General features: G+C 33.3%; 2 protein-coding genes across 2 annotated transcripts in view; one reads left to right on the top strand and one right to left on the bottom strand.

Moving 5' to 3' along the window:
* The window catches only part of LOC111692097 (piggyBac transposable element-derived protein 4-like), a 69355-nt gene extending 61513 nt beyond the window's left edge, over positions 1 to 7842 (bottom strand). The window contains exon 1 of the mRNA XM_023455820.1: positions 6420 to 7842. Coding sequence (XP_023311588.1) covers positions 6420 to 7842 — 1423 coding nt within the window. The remainder of the gene's footprint in view (positions 1 to 6419) is intronic.
* A 238-nt stretch (positions 7843 to 8080) lies between these two features.
* On the top strand, positions 8081 to 16139 carry LOC108917621. The gene is made up of 2 exons (XM_018724327.1): positions 8081 to 8209; positions 15222 to 16139. The coding sequence occupies exons 1-2, from the start codon at positions 8081 to 8083 to the stop codon at positions 16137 to 16139; spliced, it is 1047 nt and encodes a 348-aa protein (XP_018579843.1).
* Positions 16140 to 17801: the final 1662 nt, after the last annotated feature.

Here is a 17801-nt window from a genome sequence, read left to right as displayed (position 1 = left end):
TGATGAAAATTACGTGTAAATGCACTAATTTGATTATAATAATTAAAAACAATGATTTATTGAGTCTCGATCAATATTTGGTTAAGTAAAAGGATAGTTAAATTGTTAGCTATTCATAGTTACTTACGTATCTGTAACGTACAATATAGGTTATGGCAATCTTTCATCCGATCAGTTAATCAATTCCTTTAATCGAGACCTAAAATATTGTCTCTAATACAGATCTGTGTAGAAACCACTTATTAGTTTAGATATACGTAGTAGTGATATTTCAATTAAAATTATAAAATTAAAAAAATATATATATAGTGTTTGAAACCACTTCAGATATTAAGGTGCTGGTGTGGGGGGCGCCCCCCCCCCCTTAATTGGTTTTACATACTCGGAATAGAATTAAAAGTCATTCAATTGATAGAAGAAACTCGGATTTTATAAAATTCACTCACTTTTGTTACAATAGTTTCAATCAGAAAATTTTAGTTGTAGTTATACTAATAGAGTGAAAATTTCACTCAATCGAATGTGACAGAAATTGATACATTATTGAGTAAAATTGAGTGAATTTGAGAGATTTTTTTTTTAATTTTTTCACACTTATTTACTGAAGTGTACAACATAATATGAACTTTTTTATAGTGATTTATATTATACGTGAAACTTTTATCAAAATTACACCCAAAAATTTGTACTGGTGTTATAAACGAATGCGATTTTTTAAGAACAGAAATATCATTTGGAAGTTGGTTTTTTTCTCAACATTTCGGTATTAGTTAACACAGATACAAATACAAATATTTATGAATTTTGGAGACTATACCTACACAAAATTACATAAAAAAGAAGTTTTTTCTATTAATTTTAAAAGACAACAAATTAAATTTCAATTTTTATGGATACTATAATGACATGTTAACGGCTGTGTTATTCAAAATAATATACTCTGATTTACTATGTCAATGACGTCAAATTATCGTCACAATGATATTCGTTTATAACATTTTCAAATAACTCTCTTAAAGTTAGAAACACGTCACGAGAAGTATAATTCAATTCATTTAAGTTCAGACATATACAAAGTGGTCCTTAAGTAATTGTACATAGAAGTATGATAGATTTGTGACTTTAAAATATTACGATTTGAGCCAACTTGCCTTAATAAAATATTGATAATAAGAAAGATACAGGGTGTTAAAAGAGAAATTTCAAAATTTATTTTTCGCAATAACTTGAACATTTTTGGACATTTATACAAAAAAAAATTAACTGGGGTTTTTTTGGTATGAGAAATCATAATTTGATATCTAATTTAATGTATCTTTTAGAGAGAGACATAAGCCACATGTGTGGCATAAATGTACACTAAACTTTTTTGCCCATCAAGGTAGTGCTCTTTTGGGAAAAAAATATTCAAGGCACGGCATTGTAAGAACAAAAATGTATACTTGTTAAAACCTCTACACTTAACGGTTTTCGAGATAATCGAATTTTAAAAATCGGCTGCATAATTCTTTAATTCATTACCAGAAATAGTAACGTAGTAGACGGAAGTCACGAATGATTTTAACAGCTAAACATTCTTGTTTTCATAATGTATGACGTTTGAAAAAGTTTTAATTGAGTATTTATGATAATTAAGGAATAACAGAAAATGCCGAGACAATAATTTCTCTAATACAGAAATGAGAGATATGGTTACTATTTACTGCCAGCAATATTTCAACGGACGTACTACGAAATGGGAATATTTCAGAAGATATCCAAACAGGCTGCAACCTAATCACCAAACATTTGAAAATCTATTTAGGAATTTAGGCGAAAGTGGTTCATTTCGTCCTAAACGTGATAATTTAGGCCGACCGAATCATTACGCCTGATCAAGATGATGAAATTGGTTCACGTTGCAGATGATCTTCAAGTTAGTACAAGAAGGTTATCTTCAGCCTTAGGAATCAGTAAAACTTCAGTTTTAAAAAGACATCTCGATAAATATCACCCCTACCATTTTACGCCTGTGCAAAATTTATTGCCAGCACATTTACCATTAATATACCAATTTGCAAATGATATCCGAAAAACGCAAAATCTTGACCTTTATTAATAGAATATTATTTACGGACGAGGCAACATTTAGCCGCCGTGGTATTTTTAATTTAAGAAATAATCATATCTGGGAAATTGAAAATCCTTATTTTAAAAGAGAAAGATATTTTCAACACGAATTCAAAATTGTGGGATCATTGGTGACCATTTTTTAGGGCCATACGATTTCCCGCATACTCTGAATGGTGAGAACTACTTACATTTCTTACAAAATGACTTCATTGATCTTTTGGAAGAATTGCCACTAAATTTCAGGCAAAATATGCGGATTATACAAGATGGTGCACCTCCTCATTATATGATAGAAGTCAGAACATATCTAAATACCAACTTTCCTGAACGTTGAATTGGTCGTGGTAGTCATTTTCCTTGGCCAGCACGTAGCCCAGACTTTAATCCTCTCGATTTTGGAGTATGGGGCGCAATGAATCAACTTGTTTATAAAAGTCCCATAAATACTCGCAACCAACTTTGGGAAGAAATAAATGCAACTGTAGTTTCTTTTGGACCAATCATGTTATTTAATATGAGGCCATCTTTTATGGAATGTATGGATAAATGCATCGAAGAGAATGGTTGACATATCGAATACTTACTTTGACATAATTAAACTTGTAATGTTAGTTAGCTTAGTGTTTTCTTTTCTTAATATGTGTAAAATTCATTTCTAGTTATGATTATTTAGCTTATATTTTAACAGCTTTTATTTAATTTTGAAAATTTTTTAAATTTTTGATGTCAACTCCTAGTATTACGTTAATATTCATCCTGTTGATGTAAAAACATGATAAGCGTATACGATTTCTACGTTATTATTTCTCGTAATGAATTAAAGCAGAATTATGCAACCGATTTTAAAAATTGATTATCTCGAAAACCGTTAAGTTTAGAGGTTGTTAACAAGTATACATTTTTGTTCTTACAATGCCGTGCTTTCAATATTTTTTACCCAAAAGAGCGCTACCTTGATGGGCAAGAAAGTTTAGTGTACATTTATGCCACACATGTGGCTTATGTGGCGCCCTCTAAAAGATACATTAAATTAGATACCAAATTATGATTTCTCATACCAAGAAACCCCCAGTTAATAATTTTTTTGTATAAATGTCCAAAAACGTTCAAGTTATTGCGAAAAATAAATTTTGAAATTTCGCTTTTAACACCCTGTATCTTTCTTATTATCAATATTTTATTAAGGCAAGTTGGCTCAAATCGTAAAATTTTCTAGTCACAAATCTACCATACTTCTATGTTCAATTACTTAAGGACCACCCTGTATAGAGATGAAATCAATCATTTTATTTTTTTTTCTTCGTTTACTTCCTACAGTCAGCAGTAAATAAAGGGAAAAAATGTAAAATTAACGAAGGACTTTTAAGTTTGCAGAATATCTAGTTGGAATACTCTTCATAAAATTGTTATATACTCCATTTCCTTCTTCGCAAATAATTAGATATCGTATTTTTTTAAAATTATATAGAAAGTATTTATCGATTACTAATATTTACATTCCACAAATTGTAAAACTTTGACTACTAGCTAAATATGTTAAAACATAATTTGAACAGTAGCATCAAACAGTAACTTATCTCAACAAATAATCGTTTTGTTGAAAACTAGAAGATAACAAAACGTAACGGAAAAGAACTTGGAGAACCAAGTTAGTCCTCTAAAAATAGATGATAGAAACCTATTTCAATAAGGTGGGGAAGTATTTTTGGAAATACGAGTCTAGCTAAAATGTTTTTTCTATTCCACTAGTTTTCAAGTGAGAACATAATAGGCAGGAATTATAAATACGACGAGATGAAATTCGACCAGAATAAAATTGTTTTTATTAAAAAATTAACATCAGAATAGTAACGATAATATGATATTTTAAGCAAATACTTATACAAAGAAAGTATTAGCTCTAAACTTATTATTCATACTGTCAAAATAAAAACCAAAAAGATTCATATTGCTCAAAAATCAACAAACTTCCTCTTATTTGGGTTTATTGTATCTGAATCAAACTAATACTTATTTCTCTAACACCCTATTTAACTTTCGTAACTCGCTTTCATTTAGTGCAGATGTCTTATACATAAGAGACTTAAGGTGACCCCATGCATTAAAGTCGCAAGGATTCATATCGGGACTGCGAGCTGGCCAAGCTTGGAGACCAAGCGCGTCCAATCCAGGAATTACGAAAATGTTGTCGAGGTACTGACGAGCTGAAATGAACTGGGACACCGTACTTGTAGAGATACATTTTCTTATAAAACGTTTAGTTCTTCGGCTAGAAACTGCCTATACGAGTCACCGGTGAATCGAGCTGGTAAAAAGTATGGTTCAATGAGATAGTCATGAATCTTCCCCATGCATCCATTTCGTCAAAAAATTGTTATTATGTGCCACTGTATGGAGGAACCACCTACTAAAATGTAACCTTGGCTGAAAATCACAGGGCAGCAAAGCTTGTACCCGTTGGATGTGGTATGGTAATAGCTGACAAACTTTCAAAACTTTCCAAACAGTCTTTTGCATCCGAGTCATTTCAGCGTTTGTAAAGTTATTCATTTTCGAATTTTATTATCTAAGCCACATTTTTGATTGACAACTTATAGCAAAATGCCAACAATCTGGGTACCAAACAAGTAACTAAGACAACAAAAAAACCTTTTTTGTTGTAAAATATTAGACGAGTTCGAAAATAACAAAGATTTAAAAACCCGTTGGCGTTCTATATTTTATGACGAAAACGTCGACTAACTCACGTCTAACTACGCCACTGGCGGCAGGTAAAAATTGAATTTATACTAAAAATGCAACTCTTTACCAACGTACAACAGCTGCCAAATTTTAAAAATCTAACATTGACTGTTCCTAATTTATTTCCAATATTAATATATATTTTTTAATTTTCAACACCCTGTATCTCGGAATCTAAGCGTTGCCGACCACATGTTTATAGGAACTTTTTTTCTTTGAATACCATAAGAAATTGTGTTCTGAAGTTATGGACCGCACTTAGGAAACACCACAGAATACTTTTATGATGAATTAATTATCGAGTACCTATTTTTACGAAATTCTCAACAGAACAGGAGAGATATAGTCTTTCCGAAGTCAGTTGAACATGTAAAAAACGCCTGGTAATAAAATTTAATGATTTTCATAGGCGTCCCTAAAAAAGTTTTCTGCTAAAGATAAAAAATTATAATAATTTGTATATAACGTGTAGAAAATTTCTATTACCTATATGTTCATTTGTCCAACAACATATTTTAATTATTTATGTCCTGAAACAATTTTATTATATTGAAGTAAATTTCGTTTCATTCCGTTTCAAAAGGTTTCCAAAATGCCATGTTGTAATATTATTAGTAAACAAAATATCCTTCTTATTTCTCCCTCTCGCAATTGTAATATCTATGAATGATTAATAGAAGGTGCCTATAATAAATTAAAATTACTTGAATCACAAATTCCGCATTGCTGCACTGCATCGCTGGGCAATTTGTCAACCCCTTGTCAACAGCTGAGATTTATTGCCCAGGGGCCCAATGGAGCTGTGTTTGGATTTCGTTTGCCCGCGCTCGCATTCTTCAACTGGGCGTATACATTTCTACCACCTCCACATTTAGTTCGACCAGACCTGTACGAGCCCAGGCTCATAATAGTTCGGCCAGCCAACGTTTTTAATTAAATACTTGAATAAATTACACATTCTACCAAAATGATGAAAGATTTCCTTAAAACTACCTCACTTGTAATAAAGTATAGACTATCAATTTACTAAATTTAATCACTTTTGACAAAATTCAAATTGAGGAAAACATAGTTAACAAAAATGCAATCCAACCAATGGGTCATTATAGTTCGGCCTCTTATCATATCTGCCATGAAACTGATATAAGTTCTCCAAAACAAAACACATACTGAATAATTCAACAAAAGGTCTGTCATTATTAGTTTTACCCACGTTTTGCTTCAGATTTAACGTAAAATGCCTCGTGGTAAACCTCTAAGTAAAGATTTACGAGTTTCTATTATAAAAGCCCATGAGAAAGGTATTTCGGCCCGCCGAATATCAGTTTCTCATTCAATTCCGCGTTCTACAGTGCAAGATANACTTCTTATGTCAGTCAATACACGAAGGTTATCACTTCGTTTCACCGAATGCGGTTTTATGAGCGCTAAACCAAGTTGCTTCAGAAAATTTCGTCGCTTAAGTTTTTCCGTCGGATTGTTATGAGTGTACACGACATAACTATTTATACCGGCATTATTCAATAAAGAAAAAAAAATTGTAAGAGGCCACCTCTTGCTATTACGGGAAACGTTATACAATGCAGACATTTCATCAACCACGTCGACACCACATTTTGTCTGATTATAAAAATGTATGATTTCAGGTTTTCTTGTATCTGCATCGAATGTATCATCATGGTGGAGTGTAGAAGCCACTAAGACAATTTTGTTTTTCTTTGGAACGAGTGAAACCAAGGACACATCCTTCTGGAACCCAAAAATCGGCTCGCTATTTTCCCTATTTTTAGACACCAAAAAAGCAGCTGGTATCTCTTTCTTATTTTTGCGAATTGTTCCAACTGAGGTTAACCTGTGTTCAGTTAGCAAATACTTCATAAGAGGTATGCTAGTAAACCAGTTGTCAAACGTAACATTTCGGTTTGTTCTACTTATTGGTTGAACAAGTCTGACAACTAAATCAAATGGCTTGTTGCTTACTTGAAAGGGGCCTTCAGGTTGGGATCCAACATACACTTCTAAATTCAGCACATAGAAAGTCTTGGCATCGACTAATGCAAATATTTTAATGCCATATTTTGCAGGCTTATTTGGCATATATTGCCTGAACTGACATCGCCCCCTGAATGATTCCAATTTTTCATCTATTGTTACATATTGGCTGGGAATATAGTACTGCTGACAGTTCGACACAAATCGGTCGAATATACCACGTATGGCAGCAAGTTTGTCTATTTGCTTTCTTTGTTCTCTGGTCTCGATATTGTCGAATCTGAGGCATTGTAAAAGTAAAACAAATCTTTGCATAGACATCGTTAGTCTGAAAACCTCTACTCCCGTTCCGTCTGTGGCCCATAGATACTCTAGATTTAGTCTATTGGCTTTATAAACTCCCGCCAGGTACAACAGTCCAAACACTGCTTTGATTTCATCTACATCTGTTGGCTTGACGATATACTTATGTTGGCTGTTATATTTTTCAGCAACTACATTTAGTTTTATATTAGTATATTTTACAATATCAGCTACCATCAAATCATCTATGAACAGCTCCCAACATTCACTAGTCAATTTACAATGCTTGGCATTATTCCGTACCCCAGGTAAAAGAGTGATTAAATTTTCTTGTCGAGTTCTAACGGATTTTTTTGGACACTCCTTTGCCCACTTGGTTTTTCCATCTCTTCCTACAAAGAACTTGGACTTTCCCGTTCTTTTTGAAGAATCGAGATCTCGCAATGATTCAGCTGATGCCTCCGATGGTTCAGAAGATGTAGATGTTCCTGGTTCATTGAAATATTCAGGAGTTACTTTATCCGCCGCTTTGTTTGTATCCAAATCTTCTGCATCTTCTTCAGATGCGGAATTGTGATCTGATTGCTGAACTATATCATCTTCAGATTCACTTCCTGCCTCCAAATCAGAATCACTAGATACTTCATTCCACAGCTTCAATAATCTACTTTGTTCTTCTTCCCAAGAGCTCATATTGGCACAACTAAAATACAAATTCGTCAGGAAAATGGTAAAAACATTTGAAAAACTTGTACTTACTTTATGAAGAAATCTATTAGTGTGGTGGGGTAAAAATCACCCAACGATGAAATAAATTTAGAACTGGTACAGTGTGGTGGGGTTAAAATCACCCAAAAAATCGATAAAAGCGACACTACTTCATGAACACCTAATAGAATACTGAAATTTGTCAAGGAATGCGTGCACTATTATGAGAGAGGAAGCTAGCAAGGGTGGGGAGGGTGTGGGAGTGGAAGTGGCTATTTGTAACACTGCTGAAGATACATTCGGGTATTTTTCACCCCACCACACAGTCGCCGGGTTAAAGCTAGTTCTTCAGGTAACTTACATTGTTTATAAATATTGTTATTTATGATATTGTTTATGTTTAAAAATTTTCATTTGAAATTATTTGTAGTTTTTATATTTTCGTTTCAACGTAAGACAGCTTCGGACAACCTCAACCATTTGTGTTTTATTGCAGTTTTTGTTAAAGAGATCAATAGTACTTTTCACAAGTTGACAAAAATATTTTAAAAGTACGTTAATAAAACAGATCAAAATTAAAAATCTGAAACCAATTTTGTGAAAAGACAACAGGACTCACGTTCAAATTATTTATTAACTGGTCTTTAGCATTTATTAATGAAAAACTTTTGATGTCTCATGTTACCTCGCTTGAGTAAATATGTCTGTTCCCCGTACTACCGCCTAACAGACACGTCCCTATCTTCGTCTCGTTAACGAAAAAACAGCTCGCGTGCCAGTTGTCATGCGGATTAAGCACTCTAAAACATGACCAACTAATGGTACAAAATACATCGGCTTCCATGCAACACTCGGTGCATATCAAATGGATTTTAAATTGAAAAACAAGTCAAGCGGAAAGAATACATGGGCATCAAAATTTATAATGGGGGTACACTGACAAAAGAATTTATTCAATTTTAATTATTACGAAGGTACTGTAGTTATACTACAGTATAAAATGGAAAATTATATACAGGGCGTTAATTAAGTATATACAATAAATTCAACAGACCATTATTTGAGTGATTTTAAGACAAAAACTTCATATAAACATTGGTTAGCAGATGTTTCGTTTTGAAGACAGGGTGTTAAACGTTAGTAAAATAATTGTTATTTCGGAAATATCTTAAATACCTTTTATCCAATATTGTTGTAATTTGGCAGTGTTATTTGTAGTATTAAAGGGATAATTTAACCCTAACTTGATTAGATTTATTAAGACCAGTGGCGTCCCGAGCGGTACCTTAACGAATATTTTTGACAAAAAATGTACGCCACTGAATTTTTATATGTTTTTTGAATTAAGCAACTAAAAATACAACTTTTTTATCACCTGAATGTTTTTCGTATCTTGATTAATTTTTGTAGAAAAAAAATGAAATCCACTTAATTGCATATTCCTAGATCACACAAGAAACATGGGAAAACGTTTCTTTTGGAAATTATTATTTTTTATAATTTTTTGTTAATAACATGTAACATCTAAATAACATAAAGTACAAATGACACTGCCAAATTATAATAAAATTGGGTAAAGGGTATTTAAGGTATTTATACGAAATAGCAATTTTTTTACAAAAGTTTAACACCCTGTATCTTAAAATCGAAGCATCTGCGGACCAATGTTTATATGAACTTTTGGTTTTAAAATAGCTCAAATAATCGTCTGTTGAATTTATTGTACATACTTAATTAATGCCCTGTATAGTTATTGAGGGTATTAAAATTAATTAAAATATTCACAGCTACACAAAAAAAATGGAATATCCGAAAAACAAGACCCTGGTGTTTTTGGGGTCACTGAATCCGAATTTGGTATTTTTTTTGTGGGACTGTGATATTTTTTCCTGGATATTTATTTGGTATTCTTTCTGCGTTCATTGTAGAAAAAACTACCTTAATCTGCCTTTTAAATATATTTTTTATTTATCTCTTTTTTTATTCATTTACTATGTATTACTATTATTCATTATTAATTTTATTTTTATTCAATTAGGATTTAATTATTATAACTCAGAGACCCACTTAATGTTTAATTAGGGCAATTAAATTGTGGATAATATTTCAATGGGGCTTTCCAAACCTTATTTGGAGAATAGAATATCTATGTAATACATAATAATGCGCAGTCACACCTCACACCATGCATGTACAATAATGGCCGATGCTGTTCTACTTTTATGCTGCGTTGTCTGTTCGCGGTTGCGCATTAGGAAATATAATATAATTTGTTTTTAGGGAATAAGTTTATTTAAAAATAAAATATGTACGTAATTATTTAATTCTTGAAAATATATATTTATTTAATCATGCAAATAAATTAATAATAATATATGGTAAATATAATACGTAATAACAAATACTTTATATTTTCAAAAACCAAAACTTCCTGCTAGTTTCATGCCAGATGTTTATCCTTAGCAACGATTATAAAATGGATATTAAAAAACTTTTTAACAAAACAATTCCAATAGATTTTTACTTAGAATGACTTGACACAAAATTTAAGATACAGTATGTTGAAAATAACTAAGAACAGGTGTTTAGGTAATCGCAACATATATTTAAGTAGTGAATTCAGTTCTTGAATATTTTTGGCATAACAGGTTTGTAATGTTTCCGAATATTTATGCAACACTTACGTAATTTCAACAATTTTATTGTTAAAGTCAGACTGTAGATAAATGTTGCGCAAAAATTCTAAGGAACAAAAACTATGTTTGTCCTTTAAAAATATTTTAAAAATGTGTTCTTTATTATCGGCACTACAAAGATTTGTCTATTTATGTTTCAGGTTACTCTGAATAGTGGATTTTTTTCTTAAAAAATCCATGAAAACAGATAATTTGCATAATAAGTGATCGCAGTTGGTCATGGCTTTGAATTATAAAATAATTGGGACATGCCTCCCACAAGCTTTTATGAGTTTTATTTTATTAAAAAAAAAAACGATAAAATAGGGTAATAAATGAAAAAGTTATGGGGGTGGTTAATTCTTACACAGAATACCTACCTACTTGAAGGTATGTTCAAGATAAATAATTTAAAACACTTTTCTAAGTATTTTAAAGTTATAGGTAATATATTTATAAAAATATTTCTGTTTTCCAATGTGAGTTATCTTTGTTTAAGTAAAAAATTAGTCTTTAAACGACAAACATTGTTTGTCAATGAACTATGTGTTTTTTATACAGGGTGAGTCGGGAGAATCTCGCCAAACTATAGAAATGGTTTCTACACGTCAAAATAACTGGAAAAAACTCAAATGTTGTTACGCTATTTTCATTTGTTTTCAAGCTATGACATACATTTGAATACAAAAAAATAGTTTATTGATATTCTATTGATCACAGCATTATTTGNTGGTGCGTAAAAAATTAACCAAACTCCAGGAATGGATTCTACACGTCAAAATAATAAGAAAAAACTCAAATGCTGTTATGCGATTTTCATTTGTTTTCAAGTTAAAGCGTAATTATTACAAATTTTAAAAATATTAAATCAGGGTATGTCATGGTCCAAATTCTTTTGTTTTCGAGCTATGACGTACTTTTCAAAAAAAAATTAATGTATTGATATTCTATTAATTATAGCGTTCTATGATTAAATGTTCAAAAACACCTCTAAATACTTTCTGCTTCGTCTACGTACCTCTCCTGATTCTTTAATAAATGCTGCGGTATTGATATGTCGAATTAGTGCCTCCTGAGTGTTCACTACAACTATGTATACTTCATTTTTGAACCAGCTCCATAAACAGTAATCTAGTGCTGTAGAATCTGGAGATCTCGGAGGCCAACTAATAGAACCAACCTCTGTTCAAATGTAGCTTGACTGGACGAGCGAAATGTGCAGGAGCTCCATCGTGCTGTAGTACATTCGCATTAGTATGTTTATAGGAACATCCTCTATTAGAACATGTAATTCATTGTGTTTAAAAATTAAGTAATGGTCTCCTGTGAGTGGATTCTCCAAAATGAAAGGGCTAATTAGATAACTATCGATCATACCATACCACACGTTTACCGAAAACTTATGCTGAAACTTACTTCGACTGTTGCGTGACGATTTTCGTCTGATCATACATGAGAATTCCGAGTATTAGTTATGCCGTCATAAGTGAATGTAGTTTCATCCATAAAAGTATGCGGGATACAACAAGATGTTTATTATTGATCTATTGACAAAACTCGGTACGCTTAGCATAACCTTCCGGTTGTAAGGCTTGTTTTTATTACCCTTTTTTGTGGAATATCTAATTGAGTAGCAATTCTTCATGATCTGGTAATAGCCCAGTTTGTTGAAAAATTTGGTAATTACATTTTTATCATGATTTCTGTGATGTAGAAACCGTTAAGGATATTCTTCAACAGCAGTTTTAGCATTCCCATTACAAAAACGATAAATAAACACCACATTTGCGTAATCTCAATTTGAATAAGTACATTTTGTAACACTTTGATTATACAAACGTGTAATCAAATGTTAAATTATTGCAACATAAAATGACACTTAACTTGAAAACAAATGAAAATCGCATAACAGCATTTGAGTTTTTTCTTATTATTTTGACGTGTAGAATCCATTCCTGGAGTTTGGTGTGATTTTCAAGACTCACCCTGTATACTCAGTTTGTCTTTAGAATGTAACAGCTTCTCTTCTTGAATATACAGGGTGTTAAAAAAGAGTGTAAAATATTTAAGGAGGTAATAATATGAACCAAAATAAGCAGAAAAGTCTCGATAAACATGGGTCCGCAAAGTAACGGTTGCCCTTTTTTTATTTTGCAAAAACGTTGTGTATTTCCTTATAATAGTTGGTTGATGTTTAGTGAAATAAACAGTACGTATTTGACAGTTGTTCTCAGTGCACAAGTTTTCTTTCGCTATGGCTGGTTACTCTAACGCAGAATTAACAGACATGCATTTCATGTATGGTCGTGCTAATGGGAACGCCACCGAAGCGCGACGTCTTTATGTTGACGCTTATCCAAATCGCCAGATTCCTTCACAACGCATGTTTGGAAGAATTCACCAAAGATTGCGTGATACCGGTTCCTTGAGCAAACAGTGCCATTTATCCGGAAGACCAAGGTCGGTATCCACTCCTAGAGCAGAAGAAGAAATTCTAGCACTGGTAGAGCAGAATCCAGGTACGCGTGTGCGGAGAATATCAGCCGATGTAGGAATTAGTGGTCCTCTTGTTTGGAGAATCCTTCACGAGCAACTGCTTTATCCATACCATGAGCAACGAGTACAGGCCTTAAATCCAATAAATGATCATCAAGCACGTTTGTTTTTTTGCCGCTGGTTTCTACGTCATGATGCTGAAGACCCTCGTTTTCTTGCAAACATTCTTTTTACTGATGAGGCCGGGTTCACAAGAAATGGAGTATTTAATTTTCACAATACGCATATTTGGGCCGACGAAAATCCTCATGCTCTAATAGAATCTGGACATCAGGCACGTTTTTCATAAAACATTTGGATGGGTATTGTAGGTGACAGGTTTCTAGATCCTGTTGTTTTACCAAACCGATTAACAGGCGCTGCTTACCTCAACTTTCTGCACTGTATGAGTTTTTGGAAGACATTCCTTTGAATCAGAGACAACAAATGTGGTTCCAGCATGACGGTGCTCCAGCTCATTTTTCCATGGCCGTTAGAGAGCATTTACATCAAACTTTTCCGCATAGATGGGTAGGAAGGGCCGGACCTGTTTTATGGCCTCCAATATCGCCTGATCTGAACCCTCTAGATTTCTTTGTTTGGGGATATTTGGAAACACTAGTGTATGGTACTCCTGTAAATAGCCTGGAAGAGCTGCAGCTACGGATTAATCAAAAGTGTCAAGAAATCCAAACCAAGTAGGGTGTTTTCGAAAGAGTTCGAATATCGTTGAGACGAAGATGTCGTGCCTGCTTGGAAATGGACGGAGGGCACTTTGAACATCTTTGTAAATTTGTTTTTTGTTTGTTAAAAGCTTCCTTTGTCGGTTTATTCCTAATAAAATAAAATGTTTGAAAAACGAATAGTGGTCCATATCTCCGCAACCGATACTTTGCGGACCCATGTTATTAAGACTTTTCTGCTTATTTTGGTTCATACTATTACCTCCTAAAATATTTTACACTCTTTTTAACACCCTGTATTACACTGAAATTAACGACTGTTCCTGTTAACATGTTGTTTCACCCCGAAACTGACAGTTCGAATCGAATGTAAAACACAAACTGCAAGTCACTCTGTGACGGTGCTCTTATAGAAACGTTATAATTTCCGTTTCAATGTATGAATTTCCGGTCTAGTATTTTGAACAAATCCCAAATTATTCCGTCTGTACGAAATTTGTAGGTGTGCGCCGAAATCGAGCCAAAACGCCAGACTGGAGGAGTCAGAACCTAGACTTGTGAAACCGCAGACGCATGAAATTCAGTAGATTCTTTTAAAAACGTGCCAACTATCAACATATTTCGTCTGGACTTGAATTATTTTGATCCCGTTTAATTGTCATTTAGGTTTCGTTTATTTGATACAGAGACGGTTAGTGTCGTGATAAAGATGTCTAGCCTACATAAATTTTTGGCTGGAAAGACAAATAAAGTGGCCACAGTAACTGAAAATCACATTCAAATTAGTTATTTTTATTTAACTATGTTGAAGTACAGGGTCTAAAATATAGTTAATAATTCTTCACTAAAAAGAAAGACAGTTGTTTTCAGTGTAATTTATTTGGGTTTTTCAGTGCAACAATACACAAATATATTTAACAAACTAAATAAATATTTTTATTTTACGAGATGCGTTTAAATTTATGCTGTACATGTTATAAAGAAGTTATGCAAATACCTAAATATGTATGTATACAGAGTGTTCCATTTCGCAAGTAACAGTAAAATATAAACGGATCCCTTCCAATCTACATCCAATAATGAGCAGGAAGTTGCAATAAAACTTTATTACGTCCTAGAAATACTCTCAAATGAAATCAGCATTCTTAGTCTCCAGAAATCTATGTATGCAAGAAACGTCAAACGTCACAGACAAGATTGCTACTGCTGGTACTGAGGGAAACAACTACTCCATGTGCTACATCCCCACCTGGCACTGTGTTACGCCACACAAATACTCATCAAACAGTAAAGAAAATAATAAAAAAAATATGTTTAAATAATAATTAATAGAAAAACACATGCCTGATATGATTGCATTATCTGAGAATGTAAACACACACACGATGATGCAAATCTGCCACATTTACTCAAAGAGCCAATGCGTGCGTTTAAAGAACACCTTCTGTCACAAAACTGATGGTTCTGTCAGGTCTACGTGTGGCATATCAGAAAGATTCCTCTTTCAGGAAGATACCTCTTCTGCAAGCAGACCCTGACAGCATTTTTCCCAGTGTTCGACAGACCCTACACAGTACTCATTAAAAATGAGGAAGATGCCGCCAGTGAGGGTGTAATTAACATCTTCACTGACGGATCAAAAAGGAAAGAAAGTACAGGATGTGGCATCTATTTTAGATCTCTACATATCCGATATCAGTGGGCTATGAATGGACGTGCCACCGTGATACAAGCGGAACTGGCAGGTATAACCATAGCTACTAAAGAAATTGCCCGTAGGCAGATAATGGGCAAAAGTATTAGAATCTACACAGATAGTAGACAATCAATACTGATCTTGCATAGTAGAAACATAATGTCCAGATCGGTCTGGGAATGCCACCAAACGCTGGTGGTGGCCTCAAATACCAACATCATATCTGTATGCTGGGTCAAGGGACACGACCGGTGCAATGGCAATAAAAAAACTGACAAGCTAGCGAGGAGGAAATCGGATCTTACTATATTTGGACACGGTCCCTCCAGTGTGCTCTCGTTGTCAACACTTTTTGAAATGATTAAGGAAAACACCCACAAAGAGTTTAGAACACGATGGGATGAAATAAACAGCTTACGATTTGCTAAAGAGTTCTTAGGATACCTAGCAGACACAGCCAAAAAATACCTGGCTATGGTCAGGGTAAGCCTTCCTGGTGAAGCGTATTCAGACCGGACACTGTTGGCTAAGGAAAGAAGTAGTGAACAGGAAGACGCGACAGTTTTCCATGTACTCTCCGAGTGCACTGGTGGCTCATCAACGAGAGAATCCGTGCTAGGGTGGCCTTCTATGGCCTCCATCAGAGAGATCCCACCGAGCAACGTCATCACCTTTTTCTCCTTGGTTGGTTGACGACCAGGAGAGCTGATCTCTCGCTGGGAGGATGCACAAGGAGCCCAATGGGATCTAAGTGCTGTAACTCAATATGAGTTACCCTCCAAATTATTCCAGAATCCAGAGCGTGTGGCATAAGTAGATTTTACCTGTCAAATAGTTATTCAGCATCAAAGTGGTGTCAAAAGTAAAAAATACATGGATAAAAGTAACAATTTTAAAACATTAAAACTTTGACCAGTATCTAGAAACTTTAATGTCGTTGACAGCCTCTCATGGGGCTTTGCTCATTATCTTATGTTCTTTTTCTATTAAAGAAGTTACTAAACCTAGTAATTCAATTTATGTGTTCTCATTTTCTCATTGGGAGATTAAGTTCTGTAATCATCGACTTCTAGCCGCAATTCATTTAATAAATTTGAAATATTTTTTGACGCTTTTCTAGCCCCATCTGGGGAAACTATATATATTCGTGTATAATATTTTTATTTCTCTGAAACGGTAGAATATCTAATATGAAGCTTCTACATAAGCGTCAAATAAACATATTAAAATTTTCCAATATTTCGGAAAGAAAATTTCCCACCAAGAATTCCGGATTAAACAGAGTTGAAAATCAAGTCGCCAGGTATTTGTGCGCTCTGCGGCGCCGTTCAATTTAAATTATTTATTGTTCTTACCTTGTCGGAGGCGTTTTATATTTATACACTTCCACGTATTAAAATTAACGATTGAATTACTACTAACAAGAAATATTTATCGAAAAACGAGTGCAACGTAACGAATTTTCAGCTAAATTAGAGAAGGTGTTTGAAGGAAGCTTTGGTTTAATAACCTGCGTAAGTAAATATATTCACAATATCTTTAATTACTGAGTGTCTACTATTTTTCAGTATGCTTTTCAATATATTTCTAGTTACATTTAAGTCAATACATTATTCCAGTTTAGAAATTTAAATCTTTTAAACAGCAAATAAATATTAATTTTTTAAGAATTTTTAAAGTTAATGAAATTATGACGGAATCACCCTGTATATAATTTTAAGGTAGCACGTTTTTCATATAATATTTTTGATAAGACTAATCCACAGTTGTACTGACTATACTAATATATTTTTTGAAAGATTAAATCGATGATGTTTCCTTCCTAGAACTATTGGCGGCATTTAATTGTAATTATTACTTTTACTTACATATCATACAGGGTGATTTCGAAGTTGACTCTTGTTTTTTTAGCAGCGTGTATACTCAACACAAGATTTTTTTCAATTTATATTTTCAAATAACTCCGCAATAAGGCAGTTACAGTTTTCCATAGCTGTAATAAAACTCAAGCTGTTCCTTGCAAAAAATTTAAGCAAGTAAGTCAATTCAACGTAAACGGTGCAGAAACCTAATGTCTATCGCTTTTCTTTGCGGATGTTTCAATTTTCGTATTTGTATTTTCACTAAATAATTTCACTTATGATGATAATTTCGCTTGAGTGTCGCCAAAATGCTAATGCTTTTAAAAACTTTAATTGAAAGCGTACATTACAGAGGACATCTTATTTAAGTAAGTCCTCTCTGTATCTCTATTACAAAATAAAGGGATGACAGTGGTGTGAGGTTTGAGTTGAGCTTCCTATTAATAGATATCACATTATTTCATTTTCTGTTAATATCTGAAAAGCTAGCAAA

The sequence above is a fragment of the Anoplophora glabripennis genome, unplaced genomic scaffold (genome assembly GCF_000390285.2).
Source record: "Anoplophora glabripennis isolate ALB-LARVAE unplaced genomic scaffold, Agla_2.0 scaffold71, whole genome shotgun sequence".
Taxonomy (NCBI): domain Eukaryota; kingdom Metazoa; phylum Arthropoda; class Insecta; order Coleoptera; family Cerambycidae; genus Anoplophora; species Anoplophora glabripennis.
The sequence above is the reverse complement of the archived record's forward strand: the minus strand, read 5'-3'. Positions and strand labels throughout refer to the sequence as shown.

Coding starts and splice junctions, on each gene's coding strand:
- LOC108917621 (XM_018724327.1), top strand. CDS start 8,081: ATGAGAGAGGAAGCTAGCAAGGGTGGGGAGGGTGTGGGAGTGGAAGTG. Junction 8,210..15,221: donor GGTTAAAGCTAGTTCTTCAG/GTAACTTACATT, acceptor TGGTTCTGTCAG/GTCTACGTGTGGCATATCAG.